At 37.1% G+C, this 24,899-nt stretch overlaps 1 protein-coding gene across 4 annotated transcripts in view; it reads right to left on the bottom strand.

Moving 5' to 3' along the window:
* The window catches only part of LOC132149045 (zinc finger protein 385D-like), a 93,373-nt gene that overhangs the window by 22,930 nt on the left and 45,544 nt on the right, over positions 1-24,899 (bottom strand). Inside the window, exon 1 of one of the 4 annotated variants that reach the window (XM_059557949.1) lies at positions 21,744-22,004. The exons of the other annotated variants lie outside the window; for them this stretch is intronic. Within the exon in view, the coding sequence (XP_059413932.1) occupies positions 21,744-21,753 (10 nt within the window). The 5' untranslated portion in view covers positions 21,754-22,004. Of the gene's footprint in view, positions 1-21,743; positions 22,005-24,899 lie in introns of those variants that run through there. 4 annotated transcript variants of the gene reach the window in all.

Genomic DNA, 24,899 nt, shown 5'->3' with positions numbered 1-24,899 from the left:
CAACACATATAAGAGAAAATCACCACTTTACAGACCTAGGGCAAGAGAGTATTTAAATCAAGCAATTAGTGCACAAACACCATGATCAATGAAGAGAAAGGGGATATTTAATAACAGTCACACAGTTCAGTTAACCAAGATCAAATGAGTTTTAAACCATCATTATTCTGACACATCGAATGATCTGATTACAAATATTGTAATTAACTATAAAGAATTAATTGTTAACAATGCATGAAAAAGAAGGTATAATAATAATTAAAAAAATCATCCCGAGAGGATCTAATGTGATGTATTTTTCACTTTTGAACAAAACATTTAAAGTTGTTCATGATTGTAACAGTTTTAAAAATTCAAAAAGAGAATGTAAGTAAATTCATAAAGTATATTCACTACTGACTTTCACATGCTTTAAAAAAAATCTAATTATAGCCTATAACTAACCTGAATTCACCCCTACAAATAACACTTTTTACAAATGTAGTACATGACGAATGAATAGTTGACCAAAAAAAAAAAAAGTCTATCAACCATTTATTTTCAGCATTAAGACTGTAGGTTAAAATGTATATAATTAATATGAAAGTGCATTTTAGGTGCCTACTCTGCAACATTTTTGCCTTTTTACAACAAATATCATCCTAACACTTCAAATGAAAACATTTTAGTACACTTAAACAAACTGCAAAACAGCTAAAACATGGTCATGTTAACAAACAATATAGAAACAGATTCTGACAAAGCAAGATTGCTACATTATATTTTAAAAATACTATTATTATTGGCCTTGCTTGTTGTATTGCTCTTCAGATTGTTCTTCAACCACACAAGTGTTTAAAGTCCCCAAGAAATAAAAATGTCCGTTTTTTTTCTTTTTGTATTAATATGTCAGCCTTAAGGTTAAGAATAAGCTGATGTGTTCCAAAACAATGACAAAATTTCGCATTAAGGAGATATAAGGTTTCAAAACTTGAATACTTGTGAATACTCACTTCTGATAAAATAGATCACAGATTTTCATGACATCACATCGCACTTCATCTTCTCATCAAATCTTCTGACCAATCTAATGCTCTCTAGAATCTGAAGCGCCCGCCCCTGCACTATAAATACTGGTGCTTTTCAATAAATTAGAATATCAAGGAAAAGTTAATTTATTTAAGTAATTTAACTCAAATAGTGAAACTCATGTATTAAATAAATTGAATGCACACAAATTGAAGTAGTTTAAGTCTTTGGTTCTTTTAATTGGCTCACATTTAACCAAAACCCACCAATTCACTATCTCAACAAATTAGAATACTTCATAAGACCAATAAAAAAAGAAAAACATTATTAGTGAATTGTTGGCCTTCTGGAAAGTATGTTCATTTACTGTAGATGTACTCAATACTTGGTAGGGACTCCTTTTGCTTTAATTACTGCCTCAATTCATGTGTGGCATGGAGGTGATCAGTTTGTGGCACTGCTGAGGTGGTCTGGAAGCCCAGGTTTCTTTGACAGTGGCCTTCAGCTCATCTGCATTGTTTGGTCTCTTGTTTCTCATTTTCCTCTTGACAAAAGCCCATAGATTCTTTCCGGGGTTCAGGTCTGGTGAGTTTGCTGGCCAGTCAAGCACACCAACACCATGGTCATTTAACCAACTTTTGCTGCTTTTGCAGTTCTTCTTCTCCTTGACAAATTCCTTGAAACGTCTGTATGCCTTGACCCCAGCCTCAGTCCATTCCTTGTGAAGTTCACTAAAATTCTTGAATCCAGTTTGCTTGACAATTCTCATATGGCTGCGGTTCTCTCGGTTGGTTGTGCATGTTTTTCTTCCACACTTTTTCGTTCCACTCAACTTTCTGTTAACATGCTTGGATACAGCACTCAACAGCTTACTGGCAATGAGTTTTAGTGTCTTACGCTCCTTGTGAAGGGTGTCAATGACTGTCAGAGACCATTTTGAAGGCTCAGAAAAACTTTGCAGGTGTTTTATGTTGATTAGCTGATTGGCATGTCACCATTTTCTAATTTGTTGAGATGAATTTGTGGGTTTTTGTTAAATGTGAGCCAAAATCATCACAATTAAAAGAACAAAAGACAAAAGACTACTTCAGGCTGTGTGCATTGAAATTATTTAATACATTTCCTCAACATTTTAATTTATTGAGAAGCACCTGTGCTGAAGCCGTGGCTGTAATCGGTCACTTGTTTACAGAATTAGTATTTTCTGTATGATGAAAGGCATGTAGTGCACTATATAGGGGACAGGGAACGATTCAGACTTGCTTTCCATTGAGGAAAAAGAAGTCTGGTTTTCGTGTCATGCTAACCACCTGCTCTCTGCTCTGGTCTAGAGGCACAATAACACCGAGCGGAACACATGCGCTTGTCGGCTCAGACCACAGAACACATCGGAGCTATTGGAATTCTACACAGAATGATATGTTTTATAGCAATATGGATGTGATTGTGGCTGTTATACCCTGTCAAATGAGGCTTTACTGAGCTCAACGACTCTGAACGGTTGGGCCAAGCTATGCAATAAAGGAACGATATTGGCTATTTAAAAAAGGGGCTGGGCAGCTTGATGTGTCCCGCCCTGTCTTCCAGTTAAAATGACGTCAACACATAGAATAAAGCTGCATGTTTAAAAGCATTTGAGGGGACCTTTAAGGATAAATAATGATAAATACATTGAGAAAAAGACACTGATCACATTAATAATACACATAAACACACATATACTCTTAATCCGACTAACCGGGTGTGGACTAGAGCACATTGGCTGTTTCTCACTCAAAGAAATGGACACCATGGGATATGGGATTTTTAATAGGGTGTGTTTGTGTGTGTGTGTGTGTGTGTGTCTACAGGGATATCATGTTTCTAATGGAGCAGGGATGTAGAGGTTTCTCATTTTCCAGTTGGCTGAATCTAAAATCTAGAAGCGTATAGATACTTACCCTACCACAAAGATCAATCAGTATCGTGTACACACACACACACACACACACACACATACACACACACACACTCCACGGAGGCCTGATATCAGTCATTTAATTCTATATCAAACTGTCACATTTCTGTGTGTGTGTGTGTGTGTGTGAGTGTGTGTGTGAAAGAGAGAGAGAGAGTACTGAAGCTTTCAACCACAGAACTGCAACATTAATCATAGCCCTGACAATTTATTAGAGCGAGTAAACATACAGCCAGCACCTCATCATAAACACACACATGCGAGCACACACACACACACACACACACACACACACACACACACACACACACACACACACACACACACACACACACACACACACACACACACAGATATGCTCAAACTGCCAGGATTAAGCCTCTCTTAGTGTACAAAATATATATAATGCCACATGGAGTGTCATAAAAAGAATAATTCTCTGGTTAAAAATATCATCTACTCAGCCTCATGTCTTTCCATGCTAAAAATTTGTGTAACAAAGTTCAAAATGTAAATATTACACACTAATAATCTCGTCTGCATGTTAGAGCAGGACTGATGCATTGTTATTATATAAAAACTATTCAAATTGTTTCCGATTTTTTAAATAAAGCTGAAATATAAATATTATATATATATATATATATATATATATAATACATATAAAAAAGCTAACTTAAGATAAATGTTTAAATACTAAAATTGCTTAAAAATATATCTACATGAAAATGTTTTAAAAAAAATTATACAAATTACAAAAGCATGTAACAAAATTACTTAAAGTAATTATTATAATTATTTAAAATAAAAAAAATATATGCCAATTTAAAATATGAATAACGATAGTATATGCTATTATAATAAAAAATACTGAAATAACACTGGTCTGATGTCACTGAAGCCAAATGTCATTGTTTCTTGCGTATCTCTATTATTGATCACAACAAAAAATCTGGACACATGCATAGGAATCACCAGAGAAAAGAGATTATCAGTGAAAAACTGCTTTAACTTGTATTCGAGTATCGAATATACCATTTTTGCACTGTCATTGCACAGAAAAAAAGCCTGCCTTTCACCCGGTTTTGTTTCACAAATGATAAAAAAGTCCAGTGGCTTTAGAACGATATGAGGGCGAATAAAGTTAATTTTCCTACTTCTTTAAAACATGCAGACAAAGCAGGACGCTTCAGTCCTGAAGCCTCATGCAACCTCATTCCATCACATTTTCATGTTTCAAAGACATGTCTGTGTGACAGTGTGCAAGCTATCTAACTCAGTGGAGCTCAAAATAAATGACCAGCACGCCCTGAAAAGGCAGATTTATTTTGTGATTTTATATGCATGCAATATTCAGCCAGATACACACACGTCCACACAATGAATGGCTCACATATGCTCTTGGCCTCAAACAGATAAAGCTTTGAATTCAGATGGTGCCACCAGTGTACTTCTGTTTGAATGTAGTGGACCACAAAACACTGAGCAAAAAGAAAGACAGGATATTTTTTTCCCTTTCTCTTTCCTGACAACATTTGAAAGGCATAATTATGATTTCCAGAGCGCTGTAATTAGCAGAATCCGCCGCTGTTGCTTCTCTGTCTATCTCCCTCCCTCCTTCTCTCTCTCTTCCTCTCAAACATAGCCACAAAATCAGTGCAGCGTCCAGCTGGCATAGCTCACTGTGTTTCTATGTCACATCACATATTCCTTCCTCATTGCTCTTTTGTTTCAACACTCACACCCTCACACATCCATTATATATGTTTGAATATAAATGCTTGTGCATAGACTACTGGTCAAAAGTTTGGAGCCAGTTTTATTATTCAAAAATTATTCAATTATTCAAAAATACTGTAAATTTAACATTTTAAATTATGTTTTCTATTTTAATATAATGTTAAAATGTAATTTTTTCCTGTGATGGCAAAGCTGAATTTTAGCAATAACATCAGATGTGCGAAGCATCACTTGATCAATGTCAAAAATGTACTTTAATTAAATTACTTTAATTATTGTCACAGAAATAGTGCAAATCTGATATATGCTTGCTTCATTTTACACCAAAAAGGAATCTGAATTCTTAAAAGTTTTGTTTATTTCCAAGTTTAAATGTTGAACCCCAGAATTTCAAAGAATTTTCAAATGTTTACGTGTGAAAGTGTATATAAGTGTGTGCGTTTTTCAGAGTTTGGATAAAGGCATTGCCGACATCTTTCTTTCCATTTACATAACCCACAAGCCTACAGCATGTCCCACACACACAACCTAAGCTCAGTGTCACACACACTCACAAACAAACCCTGCGGCATCAAACCCTGCCTGAGTCCATCTAGAGATGAAACCAAGGGTGACAGGCATGTGCGTGTGAGCTTGCGTGTATGCACATGTATATCTCCTTTTATTTATGCTTGCCTATTTGTATGTGCCTGTGATGCGAGAGAATCTGACAAAGCGAGAGCTGCATTCTGTGCTGTTGAGACGAGCACATAGTATTTAACTGCAGTGTGTGTGTCTGGATTGCACTGGAGCCTTTTAAAAAGCACACAGAAATTCAGCTTGGATCTGGTCAGTCCAGCAGAACCAGTTCTGATAAAGAACCGTATTGGCATAATATCTTGGTGGCAGTCTAAATCTTGATGACAAAGTATATAGACAAATACAGAATTTAAGATATTTGTGCCAATAATTTCGCCAATAATTTCCAATGAAATTGTAATTATTGGCTGCTAGGCAAATGTATATTTAATATTTATTATTATTATTATTTTTTTTTTTGGTGAATGAATTTTGAGTAAACAATATAATTATCTAATATAAAATAATATATGTAATATTTATTACTATACATATATTATGATATATGCAAAAGAAATTGGAAAGAAATGAATACTTTTATACAGCAAGGATTAGTTAAACAAACAATAAAGACATCTATAACGTGACAAAAGATTTCTATTTCAAATAAAATCCATTCTTTTGAACTTTCTCTTCATCAAAGAATTCAAGAAAATTACTGTATCATGGTTACCACAAAAATAATAAGCAGCAAAACTGTTTTCAACATTGGTAATTAAAAAGAAATGTTTCTGAAGCATCAAATCAGCATATTAGAGTGATTTCTGAAAGATCATGTGAGACTGAAGACTGTTGAAAATTCAGCTTTGCATCACAGGAATATATTACATTTTAAAATACTATATTAAAATAGAAAGTTATTTCAAATTGTAATGTTTTATAATGCTACATTTTTACTGTTTTTTTTTTAATCAAATATATGCAAAAAATCTTACCGACTTCAAACTTTTGAATAATAAAAAATCTTACATTTATTTGAGCAATTTGTGTTTTGACATTAATGTCCTCATCTTATTATTTTGTTTGTTTGTTTTTTATATTGAACAGTACTTCAAGTCAACTTCTGCTCCATTAAAAAGTGTTACATAAATAAGCATTGACTTAATATATCATGTATATATTTGCATTATATCAGCCATTAACCTTCCCAAAACACCCATATCAGTCAACCACTAAAGCATAGACTAAAGATGTAAATGGAATACATAATAAAAGAAGGATGAATGCTTAACTTACTGTAGCTGAAGAAATACAAATAGAGAAATTAAGTGGGTTTAATAAATGTAAATCTTATTTGCTGGTATCAGGGGATCAACTATTGGCTGCACTCAGAGACAGTGAAGGAACATGAGCCCTAATGCTACATGACAGGAAGAATCCCTGTGTGCATCTTTCCATTCCTCAGGCCTGTCTGATGCATCCTTAACAAAAAAAAAAAAAAAACAATTCAATCAAAGTCGAAACCCTTCAATCAGGACTCACTCCCAAATCTCTTTAATTCACTCACTTTCTTTTTCTTTCCACCTCTCTCTGACCTGCACATCTTTCTTTCTCTCTTTCTGTCCTTCCCTACATCACTTCTTCTTTCGGTTCCCTTCAAGAGAACAGTCCTAAAAGACAAGTATGCCTGTTTTGATTAGATGTAACAATGCATGAAGAACATAATGAGAGAGGAAATGATGGAATGATTGTAGGCTCCGCTGAAGCTATACGTTTCAGAGAGACAGAAACAAGCAGAATTAATTAGTTGCAGCAGGAAGACCCTTACAGAACACAGAGGTCACCCAACACTGACCTTTAAAACCAGGAGATCTGATAGGCTGATGATGCACATGTAATACGATGAGCATAATGAGCAAAGATTTTATCAATTAAGCATCAGAGAGTGGTGGTGGATGAGGAGATACCCCCTGACAATGTAAAGCGCTTACATTGTCAATTCCTTATATTTAATATTTAAATGTAAGGAATTATTATTATTATTAAAAGAGAGCGCTATTCTGTCCCTCTTTTTCTGCCTTCCTCTCCTCCTTTGTTGTTATTTTTTGTGTGCCTGTTCATTTTGCAGTTCACCTGCCAGCTTACATGGAATCAAGTACGGAATTACTCGGGCTGTGTGTGTGTGTTTGTGTTTTGTGTGTGTGTGTGTATTGGTGTGTGTCCAAACTCACATGTGAGTGAATAATAATGGCTAATGAAACATCATGATGTGTTCACTCATGCCGAATTGAATCTACCCAGAAATCTCAATTTAATGAAGTGCTTTTGTGTGCGTGTCTGAATGTACAAATGTGCCAGTCTCAATATAATATTTTGTATGTGTGTGGTCCAAATTACATTGTGCTAGGATCAAAAATTAATAAGTTTGGGGTCAGAAAGATTTTTTTTTGTTTCTGAAAGAAGTCTCATGTCAACAAGTTTGCATTTATTTAATAAAAAAATACAGTAAAACCAAAACATTGTAAAAACCGAAACATTGTGAATCCTTCAGAAAACATTCTTATATGCTGATTTGGTGCTCAAGGAACATTTCTTTATATTATGAATGTTCACAGTTAAATTGCTTCACATTATTGTGGAAATTTAAGAATAGGAAGTTCAAACAGCATTTATTAAAAATATAAATATAAATGAATGATTATTGTAACAATGTAAAAGTCTTTACTTCACTTTTGATCAATTTAATGCACCCTTGCTAAAAAAAATCATTTCTTAATAAAAAAAAACAAAAACATTCTGATCCCAATTTTAATGTTTCAGTTTTTAAACCACATTTCATTTAATGTTGTTTTAACCCCTAAATGTAAATTTAACACCAAATGGCATAATTTACTAAAGAACGTCATTTGAAATAGAAGTCTTTTATAACATTACAAAGTTTTTTACAGTAGTTTTTGAATAAACAAATCAATTTCTTAAAAAATTGATTCTTACTGACCCCAAACTTTTAAACAGTAATTCACATACTGAATACATGGATAATATTACTGAAATCACTTGCACATCTCTACTCTATATCTCAAATCTGCATATGCAATATTATTCACAAGAGATTCTGTCAGTTACATATTTTCTATCTAGCTAATACATTTCCAAAAGAATGGAGAGAAAGCGAGGCGCAAAGCATGAGAAAAAAAATGTTGTATGAACATCTTTCCTGTTCATTAAGATGGCTTATTCACCATTCAAAATAAGAGCCTCTTTTAATAACGTCTTATCATCTTCTCTGCTTGGATCCAGAAGGGGCCGACACAGTGTTTTGCTTCAGCCACATTAGAAAGCAGTTTACTGGACATACTTGGATTGAATTTAATATATATAGCATAATACAAATCAAATATATAATGTAATTATATTCTAAATTGATTTTTATTTGACTTTTTCAGCTCAAAAGATCTATCATTCTGCTCCATTTCATTACAAAAAGCGTCAAAATGCTTATAAAGTGCTTCCTTCAGTCTCTACATTGAGTCACGTTGGCAACTTAAACTTTAATACAGAAATTAATAGCATAATGTTTTTTTCTTACTATAAACAAGCTTTATCTTGAACTGCATTCAGCCAAAATTCTGCAGAAAGCTTGTTTGTGAATTAAACAAGGCAGGTGAATATTATTCATTTGTGTCGCCTGCGGTGTCAGGGGCAATTCCAGGATTTTCATTTTAGGGGGGCACAGCCCATAATGAGGATATATATATATATATATATATATATATATAAATGGCAACATCATTTTATAAAGTATATGCCTTCATATGTGCTTAATTTTCACTGGAGGAAACCTTTGTTGTGATGAGGTGTGAACGCAGTGAAAACTTAAGTTACAGTATAGTTAACTGATTGCTTCCCCATGATATTTTGTAAACTGTATTTATGACAAAGAACTGCACAATTGCAGATATTATAACAATCTATTGTTAAACACACACCTTGTCCTCTGTTTCTCACTCTGTGCCGCCACAGTCTGCTGACTGAAAAAGAACGCACTGAAAGACGGGGAGGAGTGAAATGTGAAATTTAAAGGGGACTGAGGCGATCAAGAATTTGTGCACAGTTTATGGAACTAATAGCAAAATTTTAGCTATAGCCTCCTAAAAATGGCCTATATGTGCAGTGTGAATAGAGGCAACTGCTTATATAACCTGTACAGACTGCTACTGCATCAGAATCGAAAATAGTGTCAGCGAGCCCAAAAGGTAACAATAAACGACGTGATTAAATGATAAGATCAGAAAGAAGAGCGCCTGAGCGTGACTAGGAGCCTCAAGTGTTGAGTGCTGTGCGTTGAAATAACATTTAATGTCTTTCATTAATCATTAACATCATAAATTCTGTTAATCCAAAAATTAAAATCAAGACGAAATCAACAACAACAGAAATCATTCTATAACACCCATAACTCTCTCTCTCTCACACACATACACTCACACAAACGCAACTGTCAAAGGAAATAACTCTCTATATGGAGAGTTTACTAACTTATTGTCCATTCAATAACTGAAGACCATATGGCCCCAAAAATACATTTTATGTGCCATACTGTCAAATTCAGGCTCTTCAGTAGGTGTGCAAGTGTGTGCTTTCCAGAGAGAGAGACTTAGAGGGAGAGCATCATCAAAACCAATGGTGCAAAGCGGGCAACCCATCTGCCACAAAGGAACAATAAAGCCTAAAGCTTCTGTGTTTGTGTGTGTGTGTGTGTTTGTGTGTGTGTGTGTGTGTGTTAAGCACCCTGAGGCTGCACAGTGATGAATTACTCCTTTTTTCTTTTCCCCCCAGAGAGTCCGGCTGAAGGAAGGGAGGGTGAGAGGTTTGGTACACGACTGCAAATATCAAATTGATAAAGAGCAGGAATTGCAGGACATGAATATGAAATCAAAGTATCACACTCATTCATTTGTTACACTTCTGTTAACCACAGCAGCACATGGAAGAAACCGCCATGCAGATGAGGAAGAAAAAACACAAGGAAAGCAATGAGAAACAGAAAGGAAGTATGTTCTTATTTGTGAGCATCATGACTGCAGGGTGAATATATGCAGAGGGAGAGCGCATGCTGTTTTCTTATCTCAATCACACTGTGTGTGAGTGTGTGTGTGTGAGTGTGTGTGCTGAGAGAGCCGACTGATAGCGACAGCAAAATCTTGCCAAAGGCTGTGCAGTTGTTACACTGATAAGACAATGTTCTTTAAAAAAAAAAAAAAAAAAAAAACACTATTAAAAATGAGATGTCATTTATTACAACCAATAGAATCATTATTAATCAGCACTACTGACTGTGTTAAATATTCTTCTTCTACTAACTGTTTTAATTATTATTTTTTTATAATATAATTCCATTTATATTAATAATGGTTATTTTTTAAAATGCTGTTTAATTTCATACATTATTAAGTGTGACTTAAGTGTCCAAATGCCGTTAAGTACCCTAGTTATCATAGTATATAATATTATATATTATTTAAAAAAATTAATGATATAGTATATACTAATATTATTCTTAATAAAAAAAATTACAATTAAATAATAATATTAATTTAATTGCAACCAAAATAATATTCATGATATTTCAAAGTACATTTCAGAATTATTTATTTATTTGTTGGTTTGAATTTACATTTATTTAAATATACAGATTATACGCTATACACAGTGACCCCAAAATATTTGGACACTTAAATCACACCTAAACATGTATGGATTTCATAGCAATAAAAAAAGTAAGTGCCATGTTAAAATAAATGCCTCTAGGTATGGTATTTTGTAACATAATGAATTTCATATTCTTCTTTTAATACACAAGCACCTCAAGACGTAGAAAATGAGCGCTCAATCACAGCCATGAAGTTTAGTGGAGTTAATTTCCTGTTTAAATGAAGTCATTTCCTGTGTCAGTAGACCCTAAAGAGCTGTGTCCTCAAAATAAACATCACTTATAACAGGATTAAACACCTTGCTGAAGAAAAGCAAAGCGTATACACACACCCCCAGACTTGGCGAGAGATGAGACGTGCCTGACGCTAATGCAGTGCGAGACTGCAGCAGCATGATAAGGAAAAGTGCTTTTAAAATCTCATTATTCATCCTGTAGTTGTAAGAATGTGTCTACTGAGAGCGTGAACGTAAATGTAAATGTACAGCAAAAATGGCGGAAAATGTGTCACACAGATGGAAGGCTGAACACATAATGATATCTATGCATCTGAATCCGTCATTCTGTGTCGCTCTTCATCTATCGCTCGAACAGCATTATGGTTCATTAGTAAGCAGGGGTTCAGTTTTATCTTTTTCCATATCTATTTACCGGCTGAATAGATGCAGCACCTCTTGAAGGACATAATATCATTGAAATGTCCCTTCCCACTCGCCCTATTTCCTGCCTGTGAATGTGTTTTTTAGGCTGCTTTCGTATATTGTCAGAGAGCATGGCAAATGAGTTTTGATAGCTGAATTTGGCAGCAGTGGTCTGTAATTGTTTTAAATAAGCCTCATGTGTCATGCCAAATAATGGCAGCTCATTGAAGACATTAATCTACACAAGTACATCTGTGCAACTTCATTTGCTGTCCTCCCCCTCGTGACTTCAACCGCGCGCCGCTATAAATGGTCCCCGCGGTCCCGCTGCTAACCGAGGACATGTCGACTTATTAAACAGCCTTTTGGTGATTTAAATGAAGAACAGCACAAAGCGTAACACCTCTGACATTCATTTCGCAATTATCTGTCCATCTCTCTGTTCTTTTTCCTCTGTTCTCTCTTCCTCTATTCTGATCTCTCTCTCTTTTGAAACAGGGGGTATATACTAAATGCTAAAAAAAGCATCAGTAAGATGCATAAATTAGCAAGATTATATGGTGATTGGAGCTGGGTGATGTCACTAAAATAATTGCTTTTCAATATTTTTAAGTCTTTAGATGACATTTGATAAATATCCCAATATGTATTTCAACTAAAATTACATAAAGGGTCATTCTTTCCTGCTTTCAAAATCTGAGACCACCAGTGACAGTGCTTCTATTTTGCATTTTAATACAATTCATTTTATTACAAATTATTTTATTAGCATAGCAATTTGAGTAATAAGCTGTGCTTCAGTTGAAGCAAGAAGGTCCAGTCTTTTGTACAAAGAAGTTCACATGATCAGTGTCACAAATGTAGTAATTAAAGACCTAGAAAAGTGCAGAATTTGAAATGTTATTATTAATTTTGTCAAAATTCTTTGTTTTACTTTTACAGATTCTTTTTTATTATTATTATTTTACAGATTTAAAGTTTTTTGAAGTGAACAAAAATTACGTTTTTAATTTTAATTTTAAGATTTCCAATACGAACCCCAATACACGTTATCACTAAAACACTTGAACAGATTTCTGAGTGATAACACAAACAAATCTCAGAAGAGTTTTGAAACAATTCACTGAAATGATCAGTCAGAACAAATTCACTGAAATGTTTCAAATCAGCGACGTGCATTAAAATCATCCTGATATTCTTAAACATATCAGCACCAGAAAAATCAATGTAAATATTTGTTATATCACCTTGCCCTAGAGATTAAATCCACTGACGGGCCTGTCAGTGCTATGGTAGATAGTGTGTAGCTTTTACATTATGCATGATTCATCCAGTCAAACAGGTAAAAGCCCTTAGCAGGACAACACAGCAGAGAGGAATAGAGAGAGAGAGGCATAAACACACTCACATATATGTCTGCCATCGTCTACTGCACTGGTAATTAAGTCATCTGCCAATCAGAGTGCTGACTAATCATCAGTTACTCAAATTTAACTTTATTTTAGGGTTAAAATATCAATGCAATGTTACAAAAATTGCAACCAGATGTTTAAGCTCTGGTTTAATAGAAGGGTACAGCTTTAATAATATCTGGCTATTAATGTTTGATTAGGTTAGAGGAACATACACAAATCTGAAGTGAAAATAAGTTAATTCTATTGTTTTTAATTTTATGTGTACATCACATATGGGACCTGTGGAAGCCAGATAATATAAAAAATAAAGGAATTGCAACTTTTTATCTCACAATTTGTACTTTGTTTCTTGGATTTTTTAAAAAAAATGCAAAATTGTGAGATATACATACTATTGTGAGATAAAAAGTTGCAATTACCTTTTTTTGTTGTTGATTGATTGGTTTCATACCGTGGTAGAAACGGATTTCTACAGGGACCACGTCACAGCAAAAGCCAAACTCATGAACATGAATGTTAAACATATATGTACAGAAACACACATGCATATGTGTTCACATTCACCACACACACTGTCAAGGTGATGCATTGACTTCACCTTCAGGCAGTCGATTTGGGCAGACAGAGCACATCAGAGCCAATACAATGCTCAGTAGTGATAGAAGATACTCTCTCTCTCTCTCTCTCTCTCTCTCTCTCTCTCTCTCTCACACACACACACACACACACACACACACACACACACACACAGAAAATCAGAGTTTCCTTTTCACCCTCTCTATTCTTCTGTGGTGGATCTCACAGGAAATATATTCCCCAGTACATTAAGTGAAATGACCTTCCATGTAACAGACATTATCTGTAATTTATCTTCTCCTCTTACTCTCTTTCACACATAAGCTTGCATTTAAACATCAAACACTGATAATATCCTATTTGATTGCGTATAGCACAGACTGATTTTTATCTGTTGTAAAAGATCCAAAACTAAGCCAATCAAGCCATCTCCAGACTAAGAGGCTTACAGGCTTAGCGGACTTAAACCAGACATTAAACTAGACTACATCCTAAGTGACTAACTGGCTAATTACTTTTCTGTCATAAAGCTTTAGTCATGCTTCTAAAGAGCACAGACTTTGTGAAGAAAGGCTAACATATTAACCCTTTAAGGGTTAGTTCAACCAGAAATCAAACATTTGCAATAGTACTTTTTTCTGTGAAAAAATAAAAGGAGATATTTTAAAGAATGCTCACACTGCCTTTTTTATTCAAAGAAAGATGGAAAGACCCACCAAGCTCCAAAGAGACAAAAATTACTTACTTTTTTTTTTTAAACCAGTTAAATGTTGTTAGGTTTCCATAATTTGTTTTAGTTTTCAAGGTTCAGTTTACAAGTTCAAAAGTTTGGCGTTTAAGTCTTTTATGCTTAACAATACTGTGGCAAATAATAATGCACCTAAATGTATTTAATCCAAAATACAGTGAAACACAACTGGGGAAGTCGTGGCCTAATGGTTAGAGAGTCTGACTCCCAATCGAAAGGTTGTGAGTTCAAGTCCCGGGCCGGCAGGAATTGTGGGTGGGGGGAGTGCATGTACAGTTCTCTCTCCACCCTCAATACCACGACTTAGGTGCCCTTGAGCAAGGCATCGAACCCCCAACTGCTCCCCGGGTGCCGCAGCATAAATGGCTGCCCACTGCTCCGGGTGTGTGCTCACAGTGTGTGTGTTCACTGCTCTGTGTGTGTGCATTTCGGATGGGTTAAATGCAGAACACAAATTCTGAGTATGGGTCACCATACTTGGCTGAATGTCACTTCACTTCACTAATGATGTTAAATATTATAAACATTTTAAGTAACTGTTTAAATTGTAAACAACTGTTACATTTTAAAAAGTAATGTATTCCTGTGATGCAAAGCTGAATTTTCATCACCCATTACTCTAGTCTTCAGTGTCACATGATCCTTCAGAAATCATTTTAATATACTGATTTGCTGCTCAAAAATCACTTTTAATTCTTAAAACAACTGTGCTGTTTAATATTTTTATGGAAACCATGATACATTTCTTTCAGAATTCTTTCATGAACAAAGAGTTCAAAAGAACAGTATTTATTTGAACAGAAATCTTTTATAACATTATAAAATAAAAATTAAACACTTTTGACCAATATAATGCATGCTTGCTCAGTATTAGTATTCATTTCTCTTGACCCCACTAACTAACCCCACATTTTTGAATTTTAATATGTTCAGTCTCAGTTTAATGCTCCTCAGTCTAGTGATGTTACAGTATATAGTGACACAAGTGTTATAATATACAGTATTTCTAAAATTAAAATTAATTTTAGGTTAGTTTCAGAATCATGAAAATGTTTTTAAATTTACTTTCCCAGTTATGCTAGATTTATATGGAAGAAAAGCAGTTTAAAAATTCTTTTTGAAAAGTTTGCAACACGAGTGGTGAGCAAATGATGAGGAGAGGAGAGAAGAGGAGAGGATGGGCCCATGGGCAGTACTGACCTTCTTTGTAGGAGCCTAAAGACAGAATTAACCTCTCCAGACCCCCCCCCCCCCCTCCCTCCTGTCCGAAGCCATGGGTGTGATGATGTTTCTAGGCCACCACACACACCTCCAGCATCCTACGGTCCACCCATGTATCAATGTGGCCAACACAATAAAACAATGCTATGTGTGTGTGTGTGCATATGACAGAGCGTGAGTGTGTGCGTGTTATCCCTGATGTTCCCTTCCCCTCCTCCCCTCTTCCTCTCCAGGGACATTTGTAGTCTAAATGGCTGCCCTTCCAAAATCCCCAAATTACCCCCAATCAACCCTACCCTTCCACTTTCTGATCCTTTTGTGTGTGTGCGCAATGTGCATACGTGGGCTATTAGCATTCAAGGCGAACTGGTTGGAGTCGACACCCCTTTAAAGGGCCTTTAAAGAACATTGGCACCACTGTGTCCAGTAGGGGGGCAGTTATGCTGCATTCATGCCATGTCGTAATTACTGTAATTTCGAGATGACAACATGTGACGTTCTACTCTACCCCCCTGGACTATCGCACTATCAATGCCTAAACATAGCACCTTATGAATCTCAGGTGGAACAAGTTGTAGCTCTTAGTAAATTCCCAGTTCAAAAGTTGCAATTACGAGATCTAAGAGGACATGAACGCTTTTTAAAAGTTGGAATCTCATAATCATGGTAAATAGATATGCCATGAAAGCACCTTTAGACACCGTCCTGCCCTTAATGACCTCAATGATCACTATGAGTCAATGCAGAGCAGAGATAACAGTTAGCTGCATGCCAAAGTCACCTTCCCGTAAGCTATAAGTGGAACCAAAAAGGCGAGTTGGCCTGAAGGATGGGGATGGGGGGGTACTATTTTTGTTACTCTGGCTCGAGTTGGTCCTGCGGTTTCTCCGTTGCCCCCTTTGGGCTCAGTTACAACAGTAAAACTGTGGCAGCAAAATGGCTCCCACTGCAGAGACTATGCGAGAGGATAAATGATTTGGGGCTACTGCGAGGACTTGCTCACTTATGTGAGGGAAAAAGAACTGACAAGGTGGCTACTGACAGGAAAAAAAAACTACTGACAGGAACCACTCTTAAATATGTCAATATAATTATGAACAGCTTGACATGACCACTCAGACAAAAACTGACATTACAACACAATCCATTTGCTTTCACCAAAAAAAAAAAAAAAAGTCAGCGTGAAACATACATTTATTTACATAATGCACATTTCTATGCTTAATTTCATATTTTATCAGTGTACATTTTTCAAAAGTGATGTGCCTTTAAAATTTTTTTTTTTTTATCAATAGGCAATTGTTTATTTAATCAAGATATTGTAGCAATGCAGCCTTTCCAAAAGCCTGTCAATAGTCAACGCAGTAATTTAATGCAGATTAACATTAACACAATAAAGGCAACACCAATAATAGCAAATTATAGATGCTCTCGAGGGAGAACTTGACCTTCAGCCTCCACGTCACATCCACCATCTCAGGTCCCAGCAGGGAGAGGCTCAAATAAATATGTCCTGATTCCTGGGACATTTTTCCTCTCCTCAACTGACTGCAACTTTTCTTTCAGGTTTCAGGTCTTCCTTTATTCTAGTATGAAACATCAACTTTTTGGGATAAAATTAATTCCTGACAGATAAAATCAGGTCTCACTGGAAGTAAAATGGGTTGCAAAAGCAATTTGATGCTGATTTTAAATTCAGATATTAACACAGCATTGTAGGAAATGTGATTTAAATATTAAACATTAAAATATGCAACCATTCAGACTTTGGGGTCAGAAAATTGTATTTAATAAGGATGCATTTAATTGATCAAGAGTGAAATGCAAGTTTCACAATGTTACAAAAAAATACTGTTCTTTTTGAACTTTCTAATCTTATAATAATCCTGAAAAATGTATCACGCTTTCCACAACAATATAAAGAAGCTCAAATGTATTTAAAATAGCTAACAATAAGAAATGTTTCTTGAGTGCCAAATCAGCATATTCAAATGATCTCTTGATGGATCATGTGACCCTGAAGACTGGAGTAATGATGCAGCTTTGAAATCACAAGAACAAATTTTTTTTTATTTTTTTTTTTAATATTTTCAAATGGAAAACAGTTATTTTAAATAGTATATTATTTAAAAAACATTCATGTTTTACTATCTCTTTGATCAAATAAATGCAGCCTTAACATTGAAAAAAATCTTACCAACCACCAAATTTTGAATGCCAAAGCAAAACATTATAAAGGCATGCAGAGAATGAACCAATGATATCATTACCATTCAACAGCAAACCAATTAAATAAAAAAATTCTGATGCTGCTTCATGCTGTCTTATATGGCTAATTAAACATCTGGTTTAATTCAGCCACTCTACCTTAAAAAGTGATGGCTATTCTAGCAAGTACAAGCTAAATCTCAGTCTATTATTGCAGTTCCATATAAAGTGTAGATGTATACAATGGACGAACACACAAAAAGTACACAGACAGACACTGTTGTGGTTGGGGTAAAGGAAAAACTTACGGTAATCCTAAAATCACTGTGCGCACATGGATGCACACACACACATTCTCTTAAGCTAGGATGGAAGAAGCCGATCTGTGGATGAAAGGCATTCCTTATCAGCTTCCTCATAAAGGAACGGGAATAGAAGGTATTTACTCAGCCAGACAGACAGCGAGAGAGAGAGACTGAAGCTACAGAAAAGCAAGTTGTGTGGGTAGAAAGATTATGGGTGGGTTGCAGCAGCACTGAGCCACTTCAAGACAGTCACACTCTAATCAGAGAGAGAAAGCGAGAGAGAGAGAGAGAGAGAGAGAGAGAGAGAGAGCACATTTCTGTCCATTTCAGGTGAATTCAGACCCAACAATCCCTGTTTCATCCTGCATCTCTCTCTCTCTGGGTCATGAAGTCAAGTGTAGGGTGAGCTGGTGTTTAGAACAACAGCTCAGTGCATTAATAAAGACCATCTCCTTTGTACACATGCACTCATTTCCAACCAGCCTGTTTTGATAAACATTCACAAACACACATTCATAGGCGGTCTTGTAACCCCTGCTGAGAGCATTTGCCCTCTTGTCATTGTCACACACTCACTCTCACACACACACACACACACACACATACACACACACACACACACACACACACACACACACACACACACACACACACACACACACACACACACACACACACAAGCACATCAGACATACTGACAGCCCAATCAAGCCCATGCTGTCATTTCATTTTAATGACTCGCCCTGTCACTCATTCGCTGTTCTACAGGGAGCAGACGAACACTCACTACGTCACTAAATAGATGAGTTGAATATAACCACCATTACCGAAGGAGAGGCTCCGGCGAGCCGAAACACAGAATCTTACAAAGGAACACAGCTTTCAGTCCATTCACTCTGGATGTTGATATAATATGATGCATCAGTGCACTGCGTCATGGGCTGATAAATACAGGGTGGTAAATATTTGGAGGCCATGCTGAAGGCCAGAATGCAAAAAGATGATAAAATGGAAATGTGATGCAGTACCTGAATTTCCAAGGTGCTGTTTGAGGGATGAAATGGCAAAACATCTGCAGTGAACATCTGTGATAGAAGCACATCAGGTTTTTGAAGAACGGTGCAAGAATTTGGATCAAATCTTTATTATAAAACAGATTATTCAAATTCTGATTGAAGGAGCCACAATCTAAGCCCCTGTAAAATGATTATAAAAACATGTGACGTCACATTAGATAATAATTTAAATGTTCAGCTTAGGTCACTGTAGCCAGTCTAATATTAGCACATTGAACTACATTAGGTGAAATTTTTTTTACTATAATTATTCTTAATAAATGTACCTGCTTAACATACACCAGACAAACAATCAATTTTAAATAATATATTTAACGAACAATTTTTCTTCGAAAGTCCTCAGCATTTGTCAGGAAAATTAATTACAATGGAATTCCAAAAAAAGTAATATGTTTCTAATAAAAAACATGATTTGCGAATATGTCTTACATATATGTCTTAGCAGTGTTTCGGTGTGGCCTTCCTAGAGAGTGATGTATAATGCAGCTGGCAAAGAGCATTCGCTTAAAGGATGGTATTACCACATTCCGCTCACTTACAAACACAAGGGCTGGGGCGCTGCCACAACAACTGAAACCATGACAGTGAGAGGGGGTTGAGAGAACAGAGCCAAAAAATCCAATGATCATGGTATGACTTCGGCCCAGAGGGCATCACACACACTCACATTCAAACACCTCTGCAAATACAGAGAAGAATGTTCAAGACAGAAAATTAGCTTTTAATTAGCAGCTGATTTATGCAAAGCACTCAGACTTGTAAATAAAAAAAATAAAAAAACACAGAAATAAAATACTGACTAGTCATGGTAACACAAAAAAATGAAGGTCAAAGTATAGTCAATGGAAGTTAATGGAAGTGTCTTTATTTAAACAGCTTTGTGGTTTTAGTTACTTAGTATAACTGTGTAACATCTGTGTGTCCTTTTGTCTGTGTTGCTAAGCGGACAGAGCATTGGTATCTAGCTAATGAGAGCAAGGAGCAAGAAGGGCATTTAAATCTTTCCTGCTTCTTTTATTACTTCCAATATATTTACAAAAGCCACACAAGAATTTAAATGATGGATTCTAAAATTAAAAATGACATTTAGAACTAATATATTAAAACACAGCAATTCTAATTACATAAAAACTTGAAATAAAAAACCTCTAATAGGGTTTTTTAATAGGGAATTAGAATACATTTTTAAAAAACAAAAACAAAAATGGCATATACAAACGATAAAAATAAAAAAGACACTACATTCTTATATATTAAATATACGTCTATATTAAGTACACATGGTTTACAAAAAAATTTAAATAATAATAATAAAAACATTAAGATAAGAAACGACTCAAAAATGGAGAGAAATGCAAACCCCAAAAAGAAAAAGCACCGTGATGAAATGCATAAGCAAATGGCTTCGATCCCAACGAAATCTATGAGCTAAGAAAAATAGAAAACTCGAACAATTTCCTTAAATGAGCTGCGTTATTGATAAAGCATTTTCAGCGCGTGCAGGATCAATCCTTTATCATTTTTAATTTTCCGCTCTGCTGCTTTGAGCTCTTGTGAAGAACGAAGAACACCAGGTGCTTTGAGGAGACAAGATGCCTTTAAAAAGGATTTTATAGAATAAATTCTTTAACAGAACAAAACATTTTTTCGCATGAATTAAAAAGAAAACTCTTTAAAATAAACAATTTGTACTCAAATTTAAAACGGTGGCGGCGTATGAATTACATCTTATAAGGAGGCTTTATTTATTTATATAAACGCATGTTTGTTCATAAAATGTGCAGAATAAAATCGCACATAATTTTACGATGCGTAGACGAATTTCTGCATTGCTGTAGCCTACCCCACTGTCTGCTATGAGGACCAGTGAGTGTGTGTGTGTGAGAGAGAGAGAGAGAGAGAGAGAGAGAGAGAGAGAGCACGAAAGTTGTTTTAATGTCATTCCAATAAGCTCGGCCGTGTCAAAAGAGATTAACAAAAATACACACCATTCCTTTTATCGTCTCTCGTTCTCTAATGTTATTTTTGTCTGCTCTTGCACTACAGAGGTCAACGTAAAAAGAAAAAAATTGTTTTAAGGACCATGGGCACCTGCTACCGATTAAACCGGAACTACGGATCGCTCAGGCTGGACTTGTAAAATTAAGTCCAGGCTTTTGCAGGTGTTGACTGGACTAAACGTCATCCTAGTTAATCATCTGACACACTAATGGCCGTTTGATGGCACGCGTAGGCTATGACAGTTTCACGCGCATCTGCCAGCGTTGCGAGCAACCAAATCTGCCACACACATAAACATAATCGTTTCTTGAGCATCTCTGCTTCTGGAAAATTCTACATCATCTGCCTTATATTTCCTGGAAAGTTTTCGTTTCAGCCTCATTTTGGATCGATTAAGCAATACAAGTGCAGGTGCCGGTGGTCAGGACGCAGAGCGCGAGGAGTTTGGGCACGAGAGACATCCTCAGCGCAAATCTAGAGTGACAATATTAGGCTACCACATTTAAGACTTTTATACAGCATAGGCTATGACACAAACACACACACAAAAAAACATATCTATCGGAACTGACTTACCGATCAGCATGTTGTGAAAGGTATCCTGGTTTCCAAAAAGAAACCAACCAAAAGAAGAAGAAGAAGAAGAAGAAATAAATCAGCGCAGGAAAATCAGAACGGTTGATAAATACTCTCCGATCGTTTGAAATGTGTCTTTCCCCCTCAGATTTCTCTCTCTTCGATGAGTCTCACTCTTGTTTCTGGTCCTAGAGTTGATATGTCAGAAGAAACGTTACACACGCTGGCCACTCGCGCGCGCAGTGCTCCGCTGATCTGCGCGCTCTCGACGGGGAACGGGAGGAGGAGGATGAGGAGGAGGAGGAGGGAGAGAGCATGATCGGCAGTCCTTTCATACCCCCCCCCCCCCCCCCCCCACACACACACACACACACCAAAACCACCTCCTCTCTCGCTCTTTTTGCTGCCTGCCGATTAACCTGCACGAACGGCACAGATGGGTAAATTAGTTGTTTATTGCCTCATTGTTTTTTTATATAATGCATTTTAAGTCATTTCAAAGGCTATTGATGGCTTAGGTCTGTTTTTATAGCAACAACAACAACAACAAAAAATTACAGTATATTAATACTTCTTTGTAAATTATTATTTGAAGTAACAAAACCATGGTTAATTGGCAGTTACCATGGCTACAAGAAGATGATTTGTGGTGTTATTGTTAAAACCATGGGTAATTTTCGTAAGAGAACCTGAAAAAAAAAAAACCTTTCACAGGAATGTGCCTGAAATTGACGGGCCTTGTTTTTACCTAAATGATTTATAATATATTTTAATATATACTAAAAATGTATAAGGTGTGCATTGTAGCTGACACCTAAATGAACACATTACAATTGTTTTATGACTGCAAGTCTTTCTCCTCAAATGCTATTGAGCTTCAAATTTGCGTTTGAGCCCATGTGAAAAAGTAGCATAATTTACATATGATTTACAGTTTATTTTAATAAATATCAAAAATTCAATTCAATTGTGCATTATAGCTGACACCTAGATGAACAATTACAGTTGTTTAATGACTGTTAGTCATTCTCCTCAAATGCTACTGACGTTAGAAAAGTGTATACCAATATCACATGTAACTTTAGAGACGATCCCTAAATTTGAGACTCTCCAACGTCAAGCCAACTTTACGTCTGAATTTTATTCATTTATTTATTTATTTATTTTACTTTCTTTAGTTTTCTTTTCTCTGCGCTGGATTGCTGATGTCCTTTACCCGGGCATAGATGTCCATCCATCAATTATGAACATTCAGCGGCAAACATGAGGTGTGAGCGGTCGCGAGAGCGGATGGGAGAATGGCGCATGTTTTTTCTTTTTTTAGCAACTGGGATGGTGCCCCTGCCCACTCTGGGAGTTGGTGCCCTACGCAGACTGCATACTCTGCGTATAGGGAGCGGCGGTACTGGATCTACCAGTTAGGTATGTGTGTCTTCCTTGCCTTCCAAGTGTGGATTTACCCTGTGTGTTGGAATTTAAAAAAAATGACAGTTTCATTTATCCACATTTATCTCACTGTTCTCAATTGGGACAAATTACCATCACCCTGTTTACCTTCTGGACACCACTGGACTGAGCTAGAGGGAAGCAATCATCCAGTGTCTACCCCCGATCCGGAACATGGCCAGACCCAGAGCCCAGCGCACCATCTCCCCACTATGGGGAGCTCAAGCCCAAGCCCATTGCTGACAGAGAGCCAGAGCCCGTTACAACCAATAAGCCATTAGATAGGAGTGCGACAGAGCTGTTGATCGCCATGGAGCTTGCCAGACCAGGTGCAAGAGCCAGCTACAACGCCCGCCATGAGGGAGGAAGCTGTGGACAGAGAGAGTGCGAAGAGGAGCTCTTCCCACTGCACTGTGGTGAGCTGAAAGGGGATTTGGGAGAATGCAAAGTGGAGGAAAATTTAATTTACTTGTTTACCGACCTGCCCCCTTTCCTTCGTCCTCCGTCTGTTAACTCTGTCCCTCCCGTTCCTGAGTCTGGCCCAGAGAAAGTTCCTGTTCCCACGTCTAGCCCAGAGAAGGCTCCTGTTCCCATGTCCAGGCCTGAGAGGGCTCCCGGTCCCTAGTTAAGCCTGGACGCTCATAAATGCAACCCCACCCACCCTCTCCTGCATCCTCCACCGCTGTCGTCTGGCAGCCCCCCTGCTCGCTCTCAGTCCACCATCAATACCGTGCGAGTTCCTCGGGTCTGCCATCCTCCATTGTCACAGTGACCGCAGAATCCCTGGTCTTTGCCTCCAGCCTCTGAGACCCAGACTCCGCCTCGGCTCGTCAACTCAGCGGCTCCACCATGGCTCCAAGCTCCCTCCTCTCCACTGTAGCTCATCAGTCCACAAGGTCCCCCAGGCTCCGTCATCCCTCCGGCTCCGCCTTGGTCTGTCGCTGACCATCTGTTGCCTCGGGACTCCATTCCTCCGGCTGCACCTCATCCCTCTGTCTCTGTCAGGCTCCTCCATCCCTTTGGCTCCTCGACAGTCCTCTGTCACTCCGGCTCCACCGCAGCCTTCTGGATCCCTGCCTACCGCCTTAATTGCCAGAGCCATCTACTCCACCTCGGCCCTCCAGCACCTCCCTGTTGCCCTGGCTCATCAGCTCTCCGTCTCCACCTCGGGCTCCTCCGCCACCGTTGGTCAGCCCCCTGGAGTCGTCAGCCCTTCCTCCTCCATGGCTCCTCCCTCCGCCGGCTCCACCATGGGTCAACATTATGGCTGTGCCCTGGGTCCCACCTGGCGCTGTATTCTTCAAGTCCCTCCTGTCATCTCCCTGGCTCCTTCCTATGTCTGATCTGCCCTGGCCCTGTTTTCTCACTGAATCCTCCCTCCATCGTAACCTCCTTGGACTCTGTCTGCCGGCCACCTCCCGGGTTTCCGTCTAGCTCCTGAGCCTCCTTCCAGTTCAGAGATTGTTCCAAATTCTCTGAATCTTTGGATGATATTATGCACTGTAGATGATGATAACTTCAAACTCTTTGCAATTTTTCAATGACATTTCAAAATGTCTCACTTTCAACATTTGATATGTTGTCTATATTCTATTGTGAATAAAATATAAGTTTATGAGATTTGTAAATTATTCTATTCCTTTTTTACTCACAATTTGTACAGTGTTATTTGTACACACCTTTGTTGGACTCAGGTTTGTATTTTTGTGT

This window comes from Carassius carassius, chromosome 9 (assembly GCF_963082965.1).
Source record: "Carassius carassius chromosome 9, fCarCar2.1, whole genome shotgun sequence".
NCBI classification, from domain to species: Eukaryota; Metazoa; Chordata; class Actinopteri; order Cypriniformes; family Cyprinidae; genus Carassius; species Carassius carassius.
The sequence above is the reverse complement of the archived record's forward strand: the minus strand, read 5'-3'. Positions and strand labels throughout refer to the sequence as shown.